Source organism: Ogataea parapolymorpha, chromosome VII, assembly GCF_000187245.1.
Source record: "Ogataea parapolymorpha DL-1 chromosome VII, whole genome shotgun sequence".
NCBI classification, from domain to species: domain Eukaryota; kingdom Fungi; phylum Ascomycota; class Pichiomycetes; order Pichiales; family Pichiaceae; genus Ogataea; species Ogataea parapolymorpha.
The window spans coordinates 991,378-1,009,111 of NC_027860.1; the positions used below are offsets into that span (position 1 = coordinate 991,378).

Below are 17,734 nucleotides of genomic sequence, written 5' to 3' on the forward strand. Positions count from 1 at the left end.
CGTTAATTATTTAATAAAATCACCTCCATTTATTATTCTCGATGGATGAGGGAGCCGACCATGCTTTTGATTTTGATCAACATGACCCAATGAACCTTGTGCGTTTGGGCGAATGTATTGGCAGGGGTAACTTTGGAGATGTTTACAAGGGAGAACTCGTGAAGACCTCACAAGTGGTTGCAGTTAAAATTATTGACCTTGAGAAGTCAGAGGACGACATTCCTGTTTTGATCCAGGAAATCAAATTTCTGAAAGGACTCAAGTCTCCGTATATCACGAATTGCTATGAGACGTATATTAAAGATGTGACTATGTGGATTGTTATGGAGTATTGTGGCGCTGGATCCTGTGCTGACTTTCTCAAATGTTTCAAAAAATTAGACGAGAGGGTTGTTGCCTTCATCTTGCGAGATACCGTTCGAGGTTTGGAGTACCTTCATTCAATGAATAAAGTGCATAGAGACGTGAAGGCAGCAAATATCTTGGTCACAGATCACGGACAAATCAAACTGGCGGATTTTGGTGTGAGCGGACAGCTCACAGAGACTATGAACAAGAAGGAGACGTTTGTGGGCACCCCATTTTGGATGGCTCCTGAGATAATATTAAGACGTGATGGCTATAATGAAAAAGTCGACATTTGGTCTTTAGGTATCACGGCTATCGAGCTGGTAACTGGATTCCCTCCCTATTCTAATGAAGAGCCAATGCGGGCAATATTTGAGATTCCTGATCGTCCGGCACCTATTTTAACAGGGGATCAGTACAGTGTTTATTTGAAACAGTTTGTGAAAGACTGTTTAAACAAAGAGCCAAGCCGAAGACCATCGGCCAAAGCTCTGTTGAAAACAAAGTTTCTCTACAAGTTCAAGAGCAGATATAGTCCCATGCTACCTCTAATCACTGAGAAGAAATCTAAGATGCAGAGATTCAAGAAAAAACCCAAATTCTCGTTAAATTTTGAAGAGAAGCGTAGTGGCCAAGACATCCACTGGGACTTTGATCCAACGGTCAAATTGACCTCTCTGCAAATCAGCCATGGCAACCATTCGTCGCCTTCTGTTGGGTCGTCAGGCGGTATGGATGAAAATGAAATGCATAGTGATCACGAAAATAGCATACTGAGACCGGATACCGCTGTCACCCCTTCTACTTCACCATTATACAACCAGCGGTCTGAGCATACAAGGACATCTAAACCACCGACTTCAGGACAACGGGCCAGCAACAGCACTTCTTACCCAGCCATGAATTCCAGGGAATCTGTTTCTGTCAAAGAAAACGTTGACCCCCGAGGCCAGTATTTCTACAATAATTTGATCCGCGATTCGTTTGATAGCATCAGTCATCAATCACAATCCCAGCGTTTCAGAAAAAATCTCGAGCAATTGAAAACTGTCATGTACGAGATGGAAATGCGTAATCCAGGGTTCTGTGAATTGTTGTGTCACAAAATCTTTAATAGCATGCTTCAAAGTTGAGAAAAAAAAGCCCTATTATTCCGCATTCTAGTAAAATATCTTCTTGCACTGCCTTACAGCAATCTTCTGGAGACAAACTCATAAAAAGTTGTAGAAAAACTTACAGCCATGCACGCTAGAGATTGGTTATTGGCCTTCATTGGGGTGTTTTTACCGTTTGTTCCAGTTGGCATCAAACGCGGTATTTGTTCTGCAGACTTTTGGATCAACATTGCACTATGTTTCCTTGGCTTTTTACCAGCTCTGATACATTGCTGGTATATCATATCTTGCTATCCGCATGATACCCATACGAGGTATGCTGGAGTCACGCTACCTGGACGCGAACAACAGAATTATGGCAGCGTTTGATCTAGGTTCTAGTTTATGAAGGTGCACTTGAAAACGAGGTCTTAAATAACTTTGTGTATGTGGGGGAATATTTTATTTTGTTTACAAGTGTAATAAAGCACACTTATGAGCAGTGCGACAATCTTCAGCAGGAACATAAGCCTTGAGTTCCAACATGGGTATCTGAAAACCTTTTATACCTGCAGCCCGACACGAAGCCCGTCACAGTGTGGGTTAAAAGAATGGGAAACGAAGAATATGGATCAGTTGTATCTACCCAACTTGACCAGTATGAAAGTATGTAATCAGCTACCGTGGTACTAACCAAAGCTATCATTCAATCTGGTTCTTGACGGCCAGAGTGTGAATCCTCAAAGACATCCTGTAGCCTGTGAAATGATTGCACATTGTCTGATGCAGGGCAAGATTTGGCAGCAGCTAGGATATTTGACATCTTTCAAGCAGGAGAAGCTTCAAACCACCTGTTGCTCTATCGTACTCAAAGACGATTTACTGAATAGGCAAATGTATCAAGACCTCAAAAACAACGCAAACGGAATCGCAAAGCTCAACAACACATTGATATACATTTTGGATGAAATCGTTTTTCACATCTATATTAATGACGATCGTCTCTGCCCATCAAACAGCAACTTTGTAAAGTTGTTAATGGAGGACCTCAATTATCTCATGGCATGTAACTACCTGCAACTAGAATCTGCTTTCCCTTTGGTGTTTTGCTTTTATTCCCGTTCTATATTACAACAATCATATGAGTTAATGTCCTCCATTCAAGAGTCGCTTCAAAGGAAAACACAAGACCAATTATCGGGACGACGGGAAATCGTCATTGGGTTCTTGAAACAGGTCTCCACAAAAAATATGAAGTGGTTCTGGTCGAAGCACAAGTCGCATAGAAACCCAGACTCCATCAAGGTGTTCTTGTTGGAGTTCTTCAATCATGAAGCCGCGCTGTAATGTACAGCTAATTCATGCCTCTTTATAGTTAAATTTCAATCGCTCCAACTCTAAAATTTCTTGACTCAAGCTTCTAATGTCTTTGATGAAGGAATATAAGGTAAGTGACGAAAGGAAAGGTACGAAAAAAAGCATATCGAGAATACCAGTATAAAAGCGAACGCTGATAAGGAAGATTGCCGCCGAGATCGCCATGATTGCAATAAGTATTTGCATATTAGTGAATCTGGCAAATAGCTCTCGAGGTTTAGTGAATTCGACATGGATCAGTACTGAAAGTCCTAGAACGGTCACGCAAGTAAAACAGCTGACTATTGGATTTTCACGCCGATAATGTGGATGAGTGATGAGGATTAGATTAATTGCAGCAAAGCATGCCTGGATCAAATGCAGCACCTTGCCAAACCGATCATCCAGTTTATTTCGAGGACGAAGCTTGTTGAAGGGCACATTCTCCTTAAAGTTTTCGATTATGATAGATTGGTCTTGCATATCCAAGGGAAGGTCCTCGTCGTCCATGGTATATTTTGAATTGATGACTTTGCGTAATCGGGGCATATTTAGTGAGCGAAATTATAATACACAATTTTAGTCTCATCAAAATTTAGCTATGCTACACAATTAAACGTCAGATTTTTCTTCCACTCTATGAGTCAAGGACATGACAGGCTCCAGCTCGCCAGATTTGATTGCCCGCAGTATGTTCTTCTCATCCGCTCTGGATTTCACGCTTTGAATTGAATGCACCAGATAAACCTCTTCGTCTTCCCTGATCTTTTCACCCTCGTGAACAATCGAAGGTTCTGACAAGTTGCTCTTTGGACCTTGGTATTTTCCTTTTGCATAACCCAGATAGTAAAGAGTGGCAATTATCATGCAGCCTGGCGTTATGACAACCGTATAGTTCATTGTCGTTGATGAGACTGTAGGTTCGGCAGGGAACATCACCAAAATTATGATGAAGGCAATGAATGCACAAGTTATCCAGCCTATTATTGGTGACAACAAGTCACCTGTGTAAAATTTGCCTGGCACGAACTTGTGTTTTCCTGTTGTGAGTCTGAGGAAAATCGGGGTACCCCATGAGAAGTAGTTTCCCGCAATGTATAAAGAGAATAAGGCGTTGGCTGCTGTTGTTCCGATAAGACAAAGCAATCCTAGTAATAAAGCAAGGACCCCACCATAGATGACGGCCCTGATAGGGGTCGAGAGTTTTCTGTTGACCACCTTCACGATGGGAGCGAGAGGAAGACCGTCGTCTCTAGCGAAAGCCCAAATTTGTCTGGAGATAGCAGTGAGAATGGAGGCTCCCATAAGCCATTGGCAGAAGGCAATTAGCGACATAAATGCAATGGCCCAATTCTTGCCCATCGCATTGTATATAATTTGGGCGATTGGGCTACCAAACTTGGAATCGAGAATAGCCGTCACGTCTGGACCCATACATGAAGCAATGACAATACAGATGAAAAACCCAAGAATGAAGCATGCTGAAACGGACCCAATTATTCCAATAGGAACACCGTGGGACGCATTTCTGGCCTCTTCGGACATATGAACACAGGAATCGAAGGCGCCAATGGTCCAGACACTAGGCATGAATCCGTTCATCACAAAGTTAAATCCTGGAGTCCAACCACTCAGCTGTTCATTATCTGCAAAAATGAAAGAGCCCTTATTGAACTCAATGCCGTTGACCTTGCAACCAATTGGCAATGCGATAAAAAACAGAACTATGAGTCCCAGGTTGCACACAATTGAGAAAGTTTGAAGCCTTGACACAAAGTTAGAGGCAAAGCAGGTAATTCCAATGTGGGAAATGACGCAGGCTGCGTAAACACCATACGTTTTGCCGGAGGTGATGTCAAAGTTTCCGTCTTTTGAAATAGAAACTGCGGCCAGAATTTCGCCTGCGAAACCATAGTCCACGGAACACAAGGCACCCACCAGGGCCACTGAGTTCGTGTTTCCAACCAGATATGAAAGAAACACTTTGATCTTGTCTGGGGCGTAAAAGTGTGTCCAGTAGAATAAGCCTCCCGATGTGGGCAAGCTGCTTCCCAGCTCTGCCATACTGATTGCAATCAAGAGAACGAATGTGGATGCGATCGCCCAACCCCAAATGAGGGTGATAGTGCCACCGGTGAGACCTTGAGCCAAAACACTAGCAATCGATGGTAGCAAACCCATGATACTGAACGCCACACCAAACACTTGTAAAGTGGAAAACTTACGCTTCAGTTCCTGTTTGTACCCGATCTGGGCGAGCAGTTCATTATCAGAACTCACAAGCTTTGCGTTGATGATGTCCGGGCGCTGGACGTCTCGGTACTTGCTGAATGTCACGGCAATATCGTGAGAGTCGTGTTTCTCCATTTCAAGCTATACCTTTCCAAACGCTCGAAATAACAAGCTAATTATATATTTTGATCGATCGGAAAATTCTGCTACTTACTTGCTTATCACGGCATCATCAACGTAGAGCTCTAAAGTCTTATCATGCAGCAAAAAGATGCAGCCAAACAAACGCGCCTATTAACCGCCGGTTCCTGAAAGAGCAAGTTGAATACTCACCTCCAAGTGTTTTGCGCGTCCCCGAGGATCCAGTACCGTCGAGATACCACACTTTCTGCTTTAGGAGTCTGGAAAAACGGCATCATGCACAAGAACTATAATGCTGCGTATGTCCACAATAACAATCCAAAATTATTGGCGCACGTCTGCACAACTACCGTAGATAAGAAAACGTCAGCAATTCGTGCCGAATCAAGACAAGCAGGCCAAGTTGTTCTACTTATACTAGCCACGAAAAAGCTAGTCAAGAAATAGCTTCTATAGTGTAGTGGTATCACCTCAGATTCTGATTCTGATAACCCCGGTTCGAACCCGGGTAGGAGCTAATATTCTTATTTTTTTGGAGCTCAAAGAAAATTTTTGCACCACCTGCCCCACGGTGGCATAGTAAGTTAGCCTTGACTCATAAAAAAATATCTTTTTAATTTCAAGCATGTCTTACAGATCCACTCGCTCCTCCGAGCAACAAAGTGTATCCTTTGAGGAGGCCATCATTACTGGCTTAGCAACTGATGGAGGTCTTTTTATCCCTGCTGAGATTCCAAAACTTGATGATTCGTTTTTGAAAGAATGGTCGCAACTCTCTTTCCAAGAACTCGCGTTCAAAATCATGAGACTGTATATCAAGGAATCCGAGATTTCAGATGATGAGCTCAAGAGCCTGATTATCAAATCGTACTCAACCTTTAGATCTAAGGATGTGACGCCTTTGGTTCCTATTGACTCCAACAAAAACCTCTATCTTTTGGAGCTATTTCATGGACCGACCTACGCTTTCAAAGACGTTGCCCTCCAATTCGTTGGTAACCTGTTCGAGTTTTTCCTTACTAGGAAAAACGCTGCAAAGAAAGAAGGCGAACCAAGAGACATAATTACCGTTGTCGGTGCTACTTCGGGTGACACTGGATCTGCCGCTATTTACGGTCTCAGAAACAAGAAAGACGTTTCTGTGTTTATCCTGTACCCAACTGGAAGGGTGTCCCCATTGCAGGAGCGCCAGATGACCACCGTTTTGGACGACAACATCCACACTCTCTCAGTGAATGGTACTTTCGACGACTGTCAAGACCTCGTGAAGAAGGTTTTTGGTGACAAAGAGTTCAATGACAAGTACCATGTGGGAGCAGTGAACTCTATCAACTGGGCTAGAATATTAGCTCAGATGACTTATTACTTCTACGCATATTTCCAGCTTCTCAAACAACTTCCAGAATCAGAAAGATCGAGTTTCAAGGTGAAGTTTATAGTTCCAAGTGGAAATTTTGGTGACATTCTTGCCGGATTTTATGCTAAGGAGATGGGCCTTCCAGTTGAGGAGCTAGTTGTTGCCACCAATGAAAATGACATTTTGGATAGATTCCTGCACAGTGGGAAGTACGACAAGGCTCAGGTCAAAGAGACCTACTCTCCTGCCATGGACATTTGTGTGTCATCCAACTTTGAGAGATTCCTGTGGTATATGATTAAAAGAACTAGCGGCTCAAACGACAACTTGAGAACAGGCGAAATTCTTTCCCAATATATGAGGGACTTGGCATCAAATGGTGTTTTCGAGGTTTCCCCAGAGACCCTGAAGTTGGCTCAGGGTAGCTTGGATTCCTCCAGAGTGTCCAATGAAGACACCGTGAAGACCATCAGGGAAATATACACAAAGACCTCCAATCATTACATCCTTGATCCTCACACAGCTGTTGGAGTGGCTACTGCACTTAGAAAGATTGCCAGTGATGGCAACGATCTGAATCTGAAATACATCTCGCTCTCTACCGCACACCCAGCCAAGTTCTCTGAGGTTGTGAACCAGGCTTTGAGTGAGTTCGAGGGTTATTCATTCGAGAAAGACGTGCTTCCAGATGAATTGAAAAAGCTGTCCTCCATGCAGACCAAGATCAAACTGGTTGAGCAAGTTGATCTGAAGGTTGTTGAATCTCTCATTGTCAGCGAGCTCGAAAAGGAGGGCAAAAAGTAGATGACTTATGAACAGCCATCAGTTCGTGATATCGATCATTAATTACAATGGTTGGTTATGTAGCCCCTGGATTCATTTAATCTCTATATACACGAAAAAAATCTTTGGATATTTTGTGTTTTCGTATGTCTGCCTCTAGACTTCAAAGAGAAAAGCAAAGAAAGCTGGCTAAACAGGCCGCAATTGCTCATGGACAAGGCCATGTTCAACATAGCATAATGGGAAATCAGGGACCCAAGCCCCAAGGGTCGGGATCGCAAGGAGCTCAATTGTCCGCGAACATTAAACCTACAGATGTTGTCATCTCCAACTCGATCGCGTCCATGTTTCCGGACAAAGCAGAAATGTACAACAAACTCAGAACTAAGGAAAGGGAGCTGGATTTGATGATAAATAAAAAAATCATTGACCTTCAGGAGTATCAACAATCTGTCACGAACGGCTTTGTGGAGGACTCAAACGATTACCAAATTTTGAGGATTTTCATCTACAACACATCTGAAAACCAACCTTGGCAAGTGAAGGATCAACAGGTAGAATCTTTACCGCCTCCGTCCTGGACGTTGAGAATCGAAGGGCGTTTGCTCAACGATGCCGAACCTTCAGACTCCCCAAAACGAAGAAAATTTAGCTCTTTTCTTTCTGGAATTTCGGTAGAACTCAAAGCAAAAGATGGCAATGACGAAGACCTGTCAATCGGGTCAATTAATGGTGGTCCAGATTCAAGGGTGATCGAATGGCATGATAACTTTGGCGCTAACGAACTCGAAAGAATGAAACACCAATTTGACGGACTAGATATCAAAAGGTCTGGTTCATCCATTCCTCAGTCAGAATTTCCGGAAAACGAATCCCAGGATCCTTCGGAAAAGGAGATTGTGTGTGATATCGTCATTCAGCCAAAGATGTACCCAATCAAATTGCAGGTTGTGAAGGATGCTTTGGTTGAACTTGTTGGATCAAACGAGATCTCGCAATCTGACTGCATTCACAAAATATTTAACTACATCAAAATGAACAATTTGTTTGAAGTTCAAACTATTCAGGACAAACAGGGCACGAATCAGCAACCCCAGCAAGTTGTTACCGTCAAGACTGATGATCTTCTATACCGTATATTTGGCATCAATTCGCTTACCTTGACGCAGATTATGGAAGTTGTTTCCACAAAGCTTCTTAAACCGATCGAACCAATTAAGGTGCAATACAGTATCAATACTCTCAAAGAAACGACCCTGGGGGATTTGGTGATTGATCTCAAGGTGAACTCGAGATTTGTGGATCCAACCTACAAACCTGGTTCCAAGCAGCTTGCAGAAATCAGTGAAATGATCAATCAAAGTGTATTAAACAAACAACTGATGAGCGATTTGAGTAAGGTTAACGAAAGCTTGAAGTTGAACTTCCAACTCCTCAATTATTCGAAGTTGAAATACGACTTTTACAAAAAATTGAGTGATAATCCGGTTGACTTCTTGCAGGAAGTTCTGGATAAGAACACCGAGTTCTTGAGAATTCTGTCCAGTGATTCTTTCACGTTTGGCACTGATGGCATTTTAGATGAAGAACTTGTGAGGAAATCTGAGTTCTACACTGATGAATTTTTGGCTGAGCACATCAATGTTCTATTTAACTCTGGCAGGATTTAAATATTTGTATAGTAAGATGTATTAATATCAGATGGCGTGAAGTTTTTCATTCACTCTTATAAGCCATTGCCGTTGAAATTGGGGACTGATTTGGTTTGCAAGGCTTTCAAACGTAGGAAAGTATTCTGCAGATTTGTTTGTGTACCAACCCTCCTCACAAACTTTTACAGTATAGTGCTCGTATTCTAAAGTGGTCAGAACAATCTGGAGCTCTTTCTTATCGAGTTCAATCTTATTGAAAAATGAGCTTTCGCTATATTCTCGTGCTACCTGCTGGAGCTCATAGTACTGATCCATGAAATTTAGATTAAACTTTTTTTGTTTTTTAGTCCACACTATGTCTTCTAAACAGGTCAGCTTTGGAGACTTGCCGATCGAATCTTCTGATGATGAGCATCAATCACAAGATGAAGAGAAGAGTGAAGAATTGACGATTCTAGAAGAATACAAGCTTTGGCGAAAGAATTGTCGATACATGTACGATTTCATCAGCGAGACCGCGTTGACATGGCCCTCATTATCCATACAGTGGATCCCGGGCGGCACATTCGAGAACAAAACGAAGGACACAAAGATTTCCAAAACTAGAAACCTTCTTTTGACTACCCATACTTCTGGAGAAGATGTCAACTATTTGAAAATAGCGTCCACTCAAATACCTGCTTCAATTTGGGGAAATGGACCCGAAATCAGCCCCGAGGAGCTACAGCAAATCAACTCTAGACTCCGGATCTCCAAGAAGCTAGACCAGGAATCAGAAATCAATAGAGTGCGCGCTATGCCGCAAAATTCTAGAATTATTTCCACGATCAATGGTAAGGGAGACGTTTTTGTGTACCATTTGGACGCTAAAATGAACGAAGAAAATAGGACTAGACTCGTACATCATACCGAAAATGGCTATGGATTGAGCTGGAACCCAATTGTGGAGGGAGAGCTAGCTACGTGTTCTGACGACCAAACGGTGGCCGTGTGGGACATCACTCGCTCGGGGGCAGAGATCACGCCTATTAATGTGTTTACTAGCCATACAAGCATTGTCAATGATGTTAGGTGGCACACCTTTAGCGGCAACTCACTGGGTTCTGTGTCTGAGGACAAACATTTCATTTACCAAGACAAAAGGACAAAAGAACCAGCCATTGATACCATTTTGAGCACCAAAACCAGCTTCAACACTCTTTGCTTCTCGAGATTCTCAAAATACTTATTTTCTGCCGGTGGTGAAGATGGAAACGTGTACCTTTATGACTTGAGAGATGTTTCCAAGCCCCTTCATATAATGATGGGACACACAAAATCTATTACGAACCTAGAGTGGGATCCGTTCCACGAGAATATAGTTGGATCTTCCTCCTCCGATCGCCGCATAATATTGTGGGATATCAATAAGATCGGTAAAGAACAATTGCAAGATGAGATGGAAGACGGTGTTCCTGAGCTACTTATGATGCACGGTGGACATACAGGTGGAATCAACGATTTCCAGTTTAGCGAAGAGATCCCATGGACTGTGGCTAGTTGTGCAGATGACAACATCGTCCATCTTTGGAAAGTGAATAGGAAAGTCGTTGAGGAAGAGCCTTCAGAAGTTGATTTGTCTGAGCTCGAATGATACAATAGTAAGTTACCCGGTGTTCGTAATTTTCCACAAATTTTCAAGCTTTTTTGATTTTTCGTGATAGCTAGCTAGGACTTTCGACCATGCTTCGAGTGCTCCGTTTGAAACCAGCTCAAATGATCTCAAGGTCATTTGCAGTGAGGATGTTTTCCCTGTCAAATGGTATGTTACTGATTTTTATCGCTTTTGTTCTTTTGGTTCTAACTCTCAGCTGTCGCCAAACAATCAATGACTGTTTACGAGCCTTTGCCGAAACTCAGAGGTGGTCAGCCTCTTATGGACTACATTAGAGAGGCTCAATACAAGAAATTAGATCCTTCTGGAGAGAAAAGAAAATTGATTGACCGCTCAAATCCTGAAAGACTAAGATCAGGCGACATAGTGAGTGTCTTCTACAAAAATCAAAAGCCAGTCAATGGTACGATCATCATGGTGAAGAGAAGTGGCGTTGCCTCTGCAATACTACTCAGAAACAAAATTACAGGTTTGGGTGTCGAAGTGAATGTGCCTATTTTCAATCCGAACGTGATGAGAATAGATATTTTGCGCAGACCTGCAAGTTACAGACCGAGAAACAGACACTACTACATCCGTAACAGCAGGCTTGATGTTAAGGAGATTAAGATGTAGGATAATTGTATATAGTTTAAGCGCATTTAGATACACGATTACAGTACGACAATTTTCATGTCGCAACTGGAAGATCTAATTTGTAGCGGCGAGTTTTCCAAAAAATAAAAGAAAAAGTTGGACATCGATAACAATCTGAATTATTTATCCTTTATCGATTATGTTTTCTTTGGCAATATTTGCATTGGTTGGAACCTGTTTTGCCGAACAGGAGTCCAAGAGTTTTTCTGAATATAGCTGGCCTGAATTGGCTGAAATGAGTTTACTTGAGAGGCTCAAGCTTTATCCTTGGAAATTGGAGATGATTTCCGTCGGCTTCATTGCAGCTTATGTGTTGACCTTCTTCATCGGCTCGAAGTACAACGATAAGCTGGTGAACAACTTCCTGAAAGGAAATCTGGATCTCCTGAAAGAACAATTCTCCCAAGTTGGTGTTACAAGATCAAAATTGTTGGCCAAAGATGATTCTGAACATTATGCATTCTATGCCACTGGAAGACTCAACATCGAGTCATTGACTGCTAAGTTCAAGCTTCAACCAAGACAAAATGTTTTTGTGTGGTTTTTGGAGCTAGTGTTTGACTTTTTCACTGGAACTGTGGCTCCTCCTCAAGATGTTGTCGACCTGACTTTTCAAATTGATAGTCAAGCAAGCTCTAATTATGATGACTTTATCTGGGCCATTGTCTCAAAGGATAACATGAACCAGCTTAGAAAGGATAACTATTTCCTTTCTTTGACCAAGACCTCTGAATCTAACAAACTCCCTGTCGAGTTTGTTTTTATGAATGAAGTGCCAGAAATGAATGAAATCTTGCACCACAAGAAGTTTAATGCTGTGCTGGAGAAGTGTAAAGCAATTTTGAAGTTCGTTGCTGTGACTGACCAGAGCAGCGAAAAGCCCGAAACTGTGAGCGATACCACTCCAAGCAAGAAAATAGTGGTTCAGCTTAGAATTCCTAAATCATCTACAGAATTGGAAGCTGCTCACGAGCTTCTGAAATTTTTGTTGAATGACTACATTGACTACGTTGTAAGCAAAGCCTCGTTTAGAGCTGAGCTTACGCGTAGATGCAAGAAGACCAGGGAGGCGGAAGTTTCTAAGTTGAAGAGATTAGAGGAAGATTTGAAGAAGGAGCAATTGGCAGCAAAAAAGCTTGAGGACCAAAAGAAACAAAAGGCTGGTTTGAATGCAGATGAACAACGTAAGCTTGAAAAGAAGCAATTGGAAAGAAAACAAAGAAGACAGATGGGCAAACAAAAGATAAGACAGTGATTGATGAAGTTGAAATATTAAAAGGTGTATAATTTTAATTTTCATTGAACGTTATTACATTTTCTTTCCTGTCAATTTATATACGCGTCCTGTAGGTGAATTGAAGCATTCCACTATTCCCCTTCCGGTCATTAAACTTAGGCTCCAGATCATGTTCAGCCCGTTGTACTTGACGAAATTGCTCTGATTCGCCTCATATTTCATTCTCAAATCGTCTTCTAGTATTTGTTCAAACTTTGTCGTCTTGATAATTTTATAGATGACCATATTGGATCCCTTCACCAATCTCCAAAAAGGTCCAAGGTTTGGAAGAGTCAAGGTAAACCATTCATTAATAGGCGAAAAAGTTAGGAATCCGGAATCTATCAAAATTCTGGGATTGAGGCCATGTTTCGAGAGTAGCGTTGCAGGAATTGCCTCAACATTGGGATAATTTTGTAGCAAGTTCATGAAACGGGAGCTGATTTGATCTGACTTCGTATGTTGCGCAATCAAGCTTCTCAAATCTTCGGTAAGAATAATATAGCGGACGTTCTCTTGAGGATGCGAAATGAGCTTTAAACGCCCCATAATGGCCAACTTTTCCACACGGGAATCAACAAATGTCTCCATGTTCGGTAGTATTGCATATAACTGGTCGAGAGCGACAACATCAGGGTAAGATGATCTGAGGGCAGATAGCTTTGCCTTTGTTTTCGACGACAGCTTTGGCTTGGAAAGGAAGTCAAACTTGATCTTCATCACAAATTCTATACAACCCATAAGGATCTCCAAATTTCTGTCGTCATCATCGTCTTCTAGATTAGATTCGAAATAAAGGTCATTTAGGTTTAAAGATTCAAATCCAGGAATAGGACTGAATATATTCACCGAATAATCAAGAATATGATATTGTTCTCCGGTAGGGACATTTTGAGTTTGTTTTCTGGGTGAGTTAGATGTCTTTTTTGCCTTCGTTGGTGACTCAAACTTATTCGCTGAAAACCCTATAGCCATAAAAAGAGCTATCAAATAAATTAATTTCCTTTTCCCTTTCTTCGCAACGTTGATTATATATATATCGATCTATTTACAATATAACCTTAGTTAACATTCACACCAATCGTGAACCTGTGCACAAGTTTTTCGCCGTCGCGCAAGTCGGTTAGCTGTGCAGAGTAGACGCCATCCTCGTGAATGTAATCTATATGATTTTCTTCTTGATCCAAAATGTCTAACTTCAAGCGAGAGTCCGCGAAAAATGCATTCACCTGGTCTGGATCCTCATTTTGTTTCAAACCTTGTGTAACCATTCTATTCAAGGTCATGAGCACTCTGCTTCCCGAGATTGGGTTCCGCAATTTGTTGTTAGACTTCTCGGCTCTGAACAAGACGCGACGAGGTAATTTTGCGATGATTGCATCTCTCTCAGAGCCAAGTAATTGATTCAAATCAAAAGATATCAGATCATCCAAAGTCAATGTTTGTGACTCAGTCTCCTCTTTTTCCGGGCCCTTGGACATCAGGTCCGACTCCTTCGGCTCAACCACAGGAATTCTAGGTTTAGAGTCAGGCAAGTGCATGTACACTGCTCCGTTTTTCGGATGGAGTCGATTTATCATAACGCTCGGTTTCACTTGCACTATTTGTCCTTTGACCCCGATAGTCGGAAAATCTTTTAATAACTGGACTGGTATCCGTTTTCTTTTACTAACGGCAGAATACCTGACACCAAAATGGGTAATGCGACCCTGGATTGCTCGAGTCACAAACATGTCCTGAGTGTACTTGTACTTAATTGGAAAATTTTTTAAAAAAATACTCCAGTCGCGACATATTATCTTGCAATAAATATTACAGTAGTTCAGAAACGAGGCTTCCGTCTTCTTCCCGTAAATTTCGAGTCTTGTGCCACCGTTTTTCCTCGTCTCTTCATCAGCTCTTTCTTCCTATGGATGTATTCTTTCTTTGTCTCCAGAGCTTTCATCATCTTCTTGCTCATTTTCTTCTCTTTTTTTGGTGTGGTAGACTCGACTTCCATATTGCCCAAATTTAATGGACGATCGCTGTGTCCTGCTTGTAAAACCAAATAATGCTTCTTGTTCTTTTTGGATTCTGGATCATCCACCACGACTCCACATTGAAATCCCGCCACTTTGGCTGCGCTAGTGATTTGTATAATCTGATTTTCGTTTGCCGGATAAAATTGACCAACAAACTTTCCTCCTCGTTTCAAAGCTGCATATAATGTGTTAAAAAAGCGAGCTAATCGCACTTTTGGCTCGCTTGTTGTGCTATCAGCATTACAAAGCCACTGAATAGCAGAGATGGATATAGCGGCGTCGAATGTACCGGCTCTGAATGGAACTCCACAGCCCATATCACTTAAAAAAAGGTCTCCTTCAACTTCTCTGTCAAGAGCAGTCGCGAGCATGCTTGGAGCAATATCCATTCCAACCCATATTTGGTTCTCTTCGGTTAAAATCTCACCCGAAAGACCGGATCCACATCCCACATCAAGTATGAAATGTGTTTTTTCAGGATCAAGGTTCAATAATTCCAGAGATCTCAACGTCATTTGAGCCTGAATGTGTTGCACTCTTGTAGATTCGGTATATTTTCTTGATTCGCGATCATTGTAGAATATTTCAGGTGGGGCAATCTGCTCAGGACGAGACATTATGTATACCTAGTGTTGATCTTCTGAATTCAATAGAATTTTGACAAATTTTTTTTTAACTTTATCGTTTGCGCCCCTGAGCCGCAAATATTGCTTGGCTGTGTATCATTTGAGAGAGATTCAAAGAGGTTCTTTATAAGTTACAAAAAAAAGATAAGGAGTTTATCAGATTGTTAACTAGCATCCAGTCATTCAATCCAGAAAGTGTGTTTGTTGTATTCTCAGTTTGCCAATTGCTTAACTAGTGTTTCGCCACAATGCAGCCGGAAGAGATCAGACCTGCTGAACTAAGAAGACCGGAGTCCACGGAATCCAGCATGAATGCGCGACTCAAGATTATAGATAAGAACTCAGGAAAAGAGCGACGTTCCATCCTAGAGGATGATGAATATGAGGGTGACAGTTCCAGTGAGAGAAAGCAGTCAATTCCAAAACCTCCCGCAACAACAGTTTCCCGGGCTCCACCAGACAAGGCCTTCAGATTTCGGAGAGATGGATCCTTTAGGTCAAAATGGGATGACCTCACTTTTAAACCGAGACAGTCAATATTCGACCAAGAAGTGAAATTTGGCTCCAAGTTTTACGGCCTTTTTGTTGCCTTCTGGTTTTGTGTCTTTTTTGGTGGGCTCAACGTTGTGTTCAACTACCATGTCAAATATGGATATCTTGCCAACTTCAGAATCATTAATATTATGTCGGATAATCTCTTAGGTGTTGCCTTGGTGGACTTGCTGATGTACTTAATGATGTACGTTCCTGTTTTCATTCAGATGCTGGTGAAAAGGAACGTAATTAAGTGGAACAGACTCGGTTGGGTGATACAATCAATTTATGAGATCTTCTTTCTAACATTCTTCTTATATTTGGCAGAGTACCTCAATTTTCCATGGATTGCAAAGATCTTCTTACTGTTGCACTCATTGGTGCAGTTAATGAAAATACATTCATATGCATTCTTCAATGGCTATCTTTGGTCAATCAAAGATGAACTACAATATTCTGAAGGCTACCTGAAAAAGCACGAAGGTGACCTGGCTGATGAAACTAGAATACCTTTGACTAAATCCGTGGAATTTTGCAAGTTTGAATTAAAGGTTCAGTCTTCCGAACAACCATTCCCAAACAACATATCATTTAGCAATTTCTTCTTGTACACCATGTATCCCACATTGGTGTATCAGATTGATTACCCAAGAACTGAGAGGATAAGGAAAGGGTATCTTTTTACCAAAATTGCAGGTATTTTTGGTGTCATTTTCTTGATGATCACTATATCTGAGACATACTTATACCCAATGGTGGTCAAATGCTTGGAGCTCAGAGAAACACAGTCAATTTACTACAGAATGAAGATGTACCCGATGATCATTATTGAGTTCATCCCGCCTTTCCTTGGCGTCTATTTATTAGTGTTTTATCTCATTTGGGAGCTTATTTTGAATGCTATTGCAGAATTGTCTTACTTTGCCGATAGAGAATTCTACGGCTACTGGTGGAACTCGGTCGATTGGAATGCATATGCTCGGGATTGGAATATTGTTGTCCACAAGTTTCTTCTCCGGCATGTGTATCATTCTTCCATCAGCGCTCTTCAATTGAACAAAACAGGAGCGACTATTTTTACCTTCTTGCTCAGTTCAGTTGTCCATGAGCTTGCAATGTTTGTTATATTCAAGCGTCTAAGGGGCTATTTGCTCATGTTGCAGATGAGTCAGCTACCCTTGGTGCAATTAAGCAAAACCAAATTGATGAGGGATAGAAAGGTTCTAGGCAATTGCATATTCTGGTTTGGTATAGTTTTGGGGCCAAGTCTTATGTGCACAATGTACTTGGTGTTCTAGCAGTATCCCTATTTACACTTGCTATCTATATATAGTCTCAAATGGTCTTGTGTCATTGAAACAGCTTCTGAAAACTTCTTCCACAACTTCTTCCGCATGTTGTTTGTCTTTGCACTTGGGATGATTAATAACACTCAGTATTGCTTTTCGCTTAACACAAGCCTGGTGCCCTTTTGCGTATCTCATGAACCCTAATCTTCTTTTGAATTCTGTGACAATAGCACACTCTCCACTTAGTGACGCTGCACGAATTTCGGTGCAAGCATGATGTCTGATATCTCCCCAATCCACTTTGAATCTAGTGTTATCATACCAGTGGACAAGCTCATGAGATAGGGTGTCGTTAAGAACCCATCTGTTATCGATGTAGTTGGCACAAAGTTGAACTCCCAGACCAGGATTAAAACCACCATATCTTGGAACGGTACAGATTTCACAATTAATTTTCGCTGGATCCACGTAACCTCCTGCTCGACGGATCTGGTCAATCATGAATGTGACCGTTGGAGAATACTGAAGCATGAAGTCTTTGTATTCGTTACATTTAGCACACTGTTCCGTTTCGGTTTTTATCTTTCGCTCTTCTTCGTACGCAACTTTCTCTTGATCTGTGAGATTTATGCCTGTCTTATACTTGAGCGTTCGTATCCACCAATTAAAACCTGAGGATGCATCCGAAGCATTTAACGTTTTAGTCGGCTCGTTACTCATTGCGGACTGTCAAAG

The 17,734-nt window shown here is 41.6% G+C and overlaps 14 protein-coding genes and 1 non-coding gene across 15 annotated transcripts; 9 read left to right on the top strand and 6 right to left on the bottom strand.

Moving 5' to 3' along the window:
* Window positions 1-41: 41 nt before the first annotated feature.
* HPODL_02950 (Serine/threonine protein kinase) lies at window positions 42-1,481 on the top strand (the record flags this gene model as incomplete). Its single annotated transcript, XM_014077279.1, has 1 exon — window positions 42-1,481. One exon carries the CDS (start codon window positions 42-44, stop codon window positions 1,479-1,481), a length of 1,440 nt encoding a protein of 479 aa, XP_013932754.1.
* Window positions 1,482-2,207: 726 nt separating this feature from the next.
* HPODL_02951 (uncharacterized protein) lies at window positions 2,208-2,789 on the top strand (the record flags this gene model as incomplete). Its single annotated transcript, XM_014077280.1, has 1 exon — window positions 2,208-2,789. One exon carries the CDS (start codon window positions 2,208-2,210, stop codon window positions 2,787-2,789), a length of 582 nt encoding a protein of 193 aa, XP_013932755.1.
* Window positions 2,790-2,801: 12 nt separating this feature from the next.
* On the bottom strand, window positions 2,802-3,347 carry HPODL_02952 (uncharacterized protein; the record flags this gene model as incomplete). Its single annotated transcript, XM_014077281.1, has 1 exon — window positions 2,802-3,347. The coding sequence occupies one exon, from the start codon at window positions 3,345-3,347 to the stop codon at window positions 2,802-2,804; it is 546 nt and encodes a 181-aa protein (XP_013932756.1).
* Window positions 3,348-3,410: 63 nt separating this feature from the next.
* On the bottom strand, window positions 3,411-5,165 carry HPODL_02953 (GABA-specific permease; the record flags this gene model as incomplete). The annotated part of the gene is made up of 1 exon (XM_014077282.1): window positions 3,411-5,165. One exon carries the CDS (start codon window positions 5,163-5,165, stop codon window positions 3,411-3,413), a length of 1,755 nt encoding a protein of 584 aa, XP_013932757.1.
* Window positions 5,166-5,617: 452 nt separating this feature from the next.
* On the top strand, window positions 5,618-5,688 carry HPODL_05454. Its single transcript has one exon. It is a non-coding gene; the product is annotated as a tRNA-Gln (tRNA).
* Window positions 5,689-5,796: 108 nt separating this feature from the next.
* HPODL_02954 (Threonine synthase) lies at window positions 5,797-7,332 on the top strand (the record flags this gene model as incomplete). The annotated part of the gene is made up of 1 exon (XM_014077283.1): window positions 5,797-7,332. The coding sequence occupies one exon, from the start codon at window positions 5,797-5,799 to the stop codon at window positions 7,330-7,332; it is 1,536 nt and encodes a 511-aa protein (XP_013932758.1).
* Window positions 7,333-7,457: 125 nt separating this feature from the next.
* On the top strand, window positions 7,458-8,981 carry HPODL_02955 (Transcription regulatory protein SNF12; the record flags this gene model as incomplete). Its single annotated transcript, XM_014077284.1, has 1 exon — window positions 7,458-8,981. One exon carries the CDS (start codon window positions 7,458-7,460, stop codon window positions 8,979-8,981), a length of 1,524 nt encoding a protein of 507 aa, XP_013932759.1.
* Window positions 8,982-9,318: 337 nt separating this feature from the next.
* Window positions 9,319-10,596, top strand: HPODL_02956 (Histone acetyltransferase type B subunit 2; the record flags this gene model as incomplete). Its single annotated transcript, XM_014077285.1, has 1 exon — window positions 9,319-10,596. One exon carries the CDS (start codon window positions 9,319-9,321, stop codon window positions 10,594-10,596), a length of 1,278 nt encoding a protein of 425 aa, XP_013932760.1.
* Window positions 10,597-10,745: 149 nt separating this feature from the next.
* On the top strand, window positions 10,746-11,232 carry HPODL_02957 (54S ribosomal protein IMG1, mitochondrial; the record flags this gene model as incomplete). Its single annotated transcript, XM_014077286.1, has 2 exons — window positions 10,746-10,764; window positions 10,814-11,232. 2 exons carry the CDS (start codon window positions 10,746-10,748, stop codon window positions 11,230-11,232), a joined length of 438 nt encoding a protein of 145 aa, XP_013932761.1.
* A 160-nt stretch (window positions 11,233-11,392) lies between these two features.
* HPODL_02958 (uncharacterized protein) lies at window positions 11,393-12,508 on the top strand (the record flags this gene model as incomplete). The annotated part of the gene is made up of 1 exon (XM_014077287.1): window positions 11,393-12,508. The coding sequence occupies one exon, from the start codon at window positions 11,393-11,395 to the stop codon at window positions 12,506-12,508; it is 1,116 nt and encodes a 371-aa protein (XP_013932762.1).
* A 54-nt stretch (window positions 12,509-12,562) lies between these two features.
* Window positions 12,563-13,504, bottom strand: HPODL_02959 (uncharacterized protein; the record flags this gene model as incomplete). The annotated part of the gene is made up of 1 exon (XM_014077288.1): window positions 12,563-13,504. One exon carries the CDS (start codon window positions 13,502-13,504, stop codon window positions 12,563-12,565), a length of 942 nt encoding a protein of 313 aa, XP_013932763.1.
* Window positions 13,505-13,590: 86 nt separating this feature from the next.
* HPODL_02960 (uncharacterized protein) lies at window positions 13,591-14,109 on the bottom strand (the record flags this gene model as incomplete). Its single annotated transcript, XM_014077289.1, has 1 exon — window positions 13,591-14,109. One exon carries the CDS (start codon window positions 14,107-14,109, stop codon window positions 13,591-13,593), a length of 519 nt encoding a protein of 172 aa, XP_013932764.1.
* A 242-nt stretch (window positions 14,110-14,351) lies between these two features.
* Window positions 14,352-15,167, bottom strand: HPODL_02961 (putative methyltransferase BUD23; the record flags this gene model as incomplete). The annotated part of the gene is made up of 1 exon (XM_014077290.1): window positions 14,352-15,167. The coding sequence occupies one exon, from the start codon at window positions 15,165-15,167 to the stop codon at window positions 14,352-14,354; it is 816 nt and encodes a 271-aa protein (XP_013932765.1).
* A 257-nt stretch (window positions 15,168-15,424) lies between these two features.
* HPODL_02962 (Acyl-CoA:sterol acyltransferase, isozyme of Are1p) lies at window positions 15,425-17,008 on the top strand (the record flags this gene model as incomplete). Its single annotated transcript, XM_014077291.1, has 1 exon — window positions 15,425-17,008. One exon carries the CDS (start codon window positions 15,425-15,427, stop codon window positions 17,006-17,008), a length of 1,584 nt encoding a protein of 527 aa, XP_013932766.1.
* A 21-nt stretch (window positions 17,009-17,029) lies between these two features.
* Window positions 17,030-17,719, bottom strand: HPODL_02963 (Mitochondrial inner membrane protease ATP23; the record flags this gene model as incomplete). The annotated part of the gene is made up of 1 exon (XM_014077292.1): window positions 17,030-17,719. The coding sequence occupies one exon, from the start codon at window positions 17,717-17,719 to the stop codon at window positions 17,030-17,032; it is 690 nt and encodes a 229-aa protein (XP_013932767.1).
* Between the last annotated feature and the right edge of the window lie 15 nt (window positions 17,720-17,734).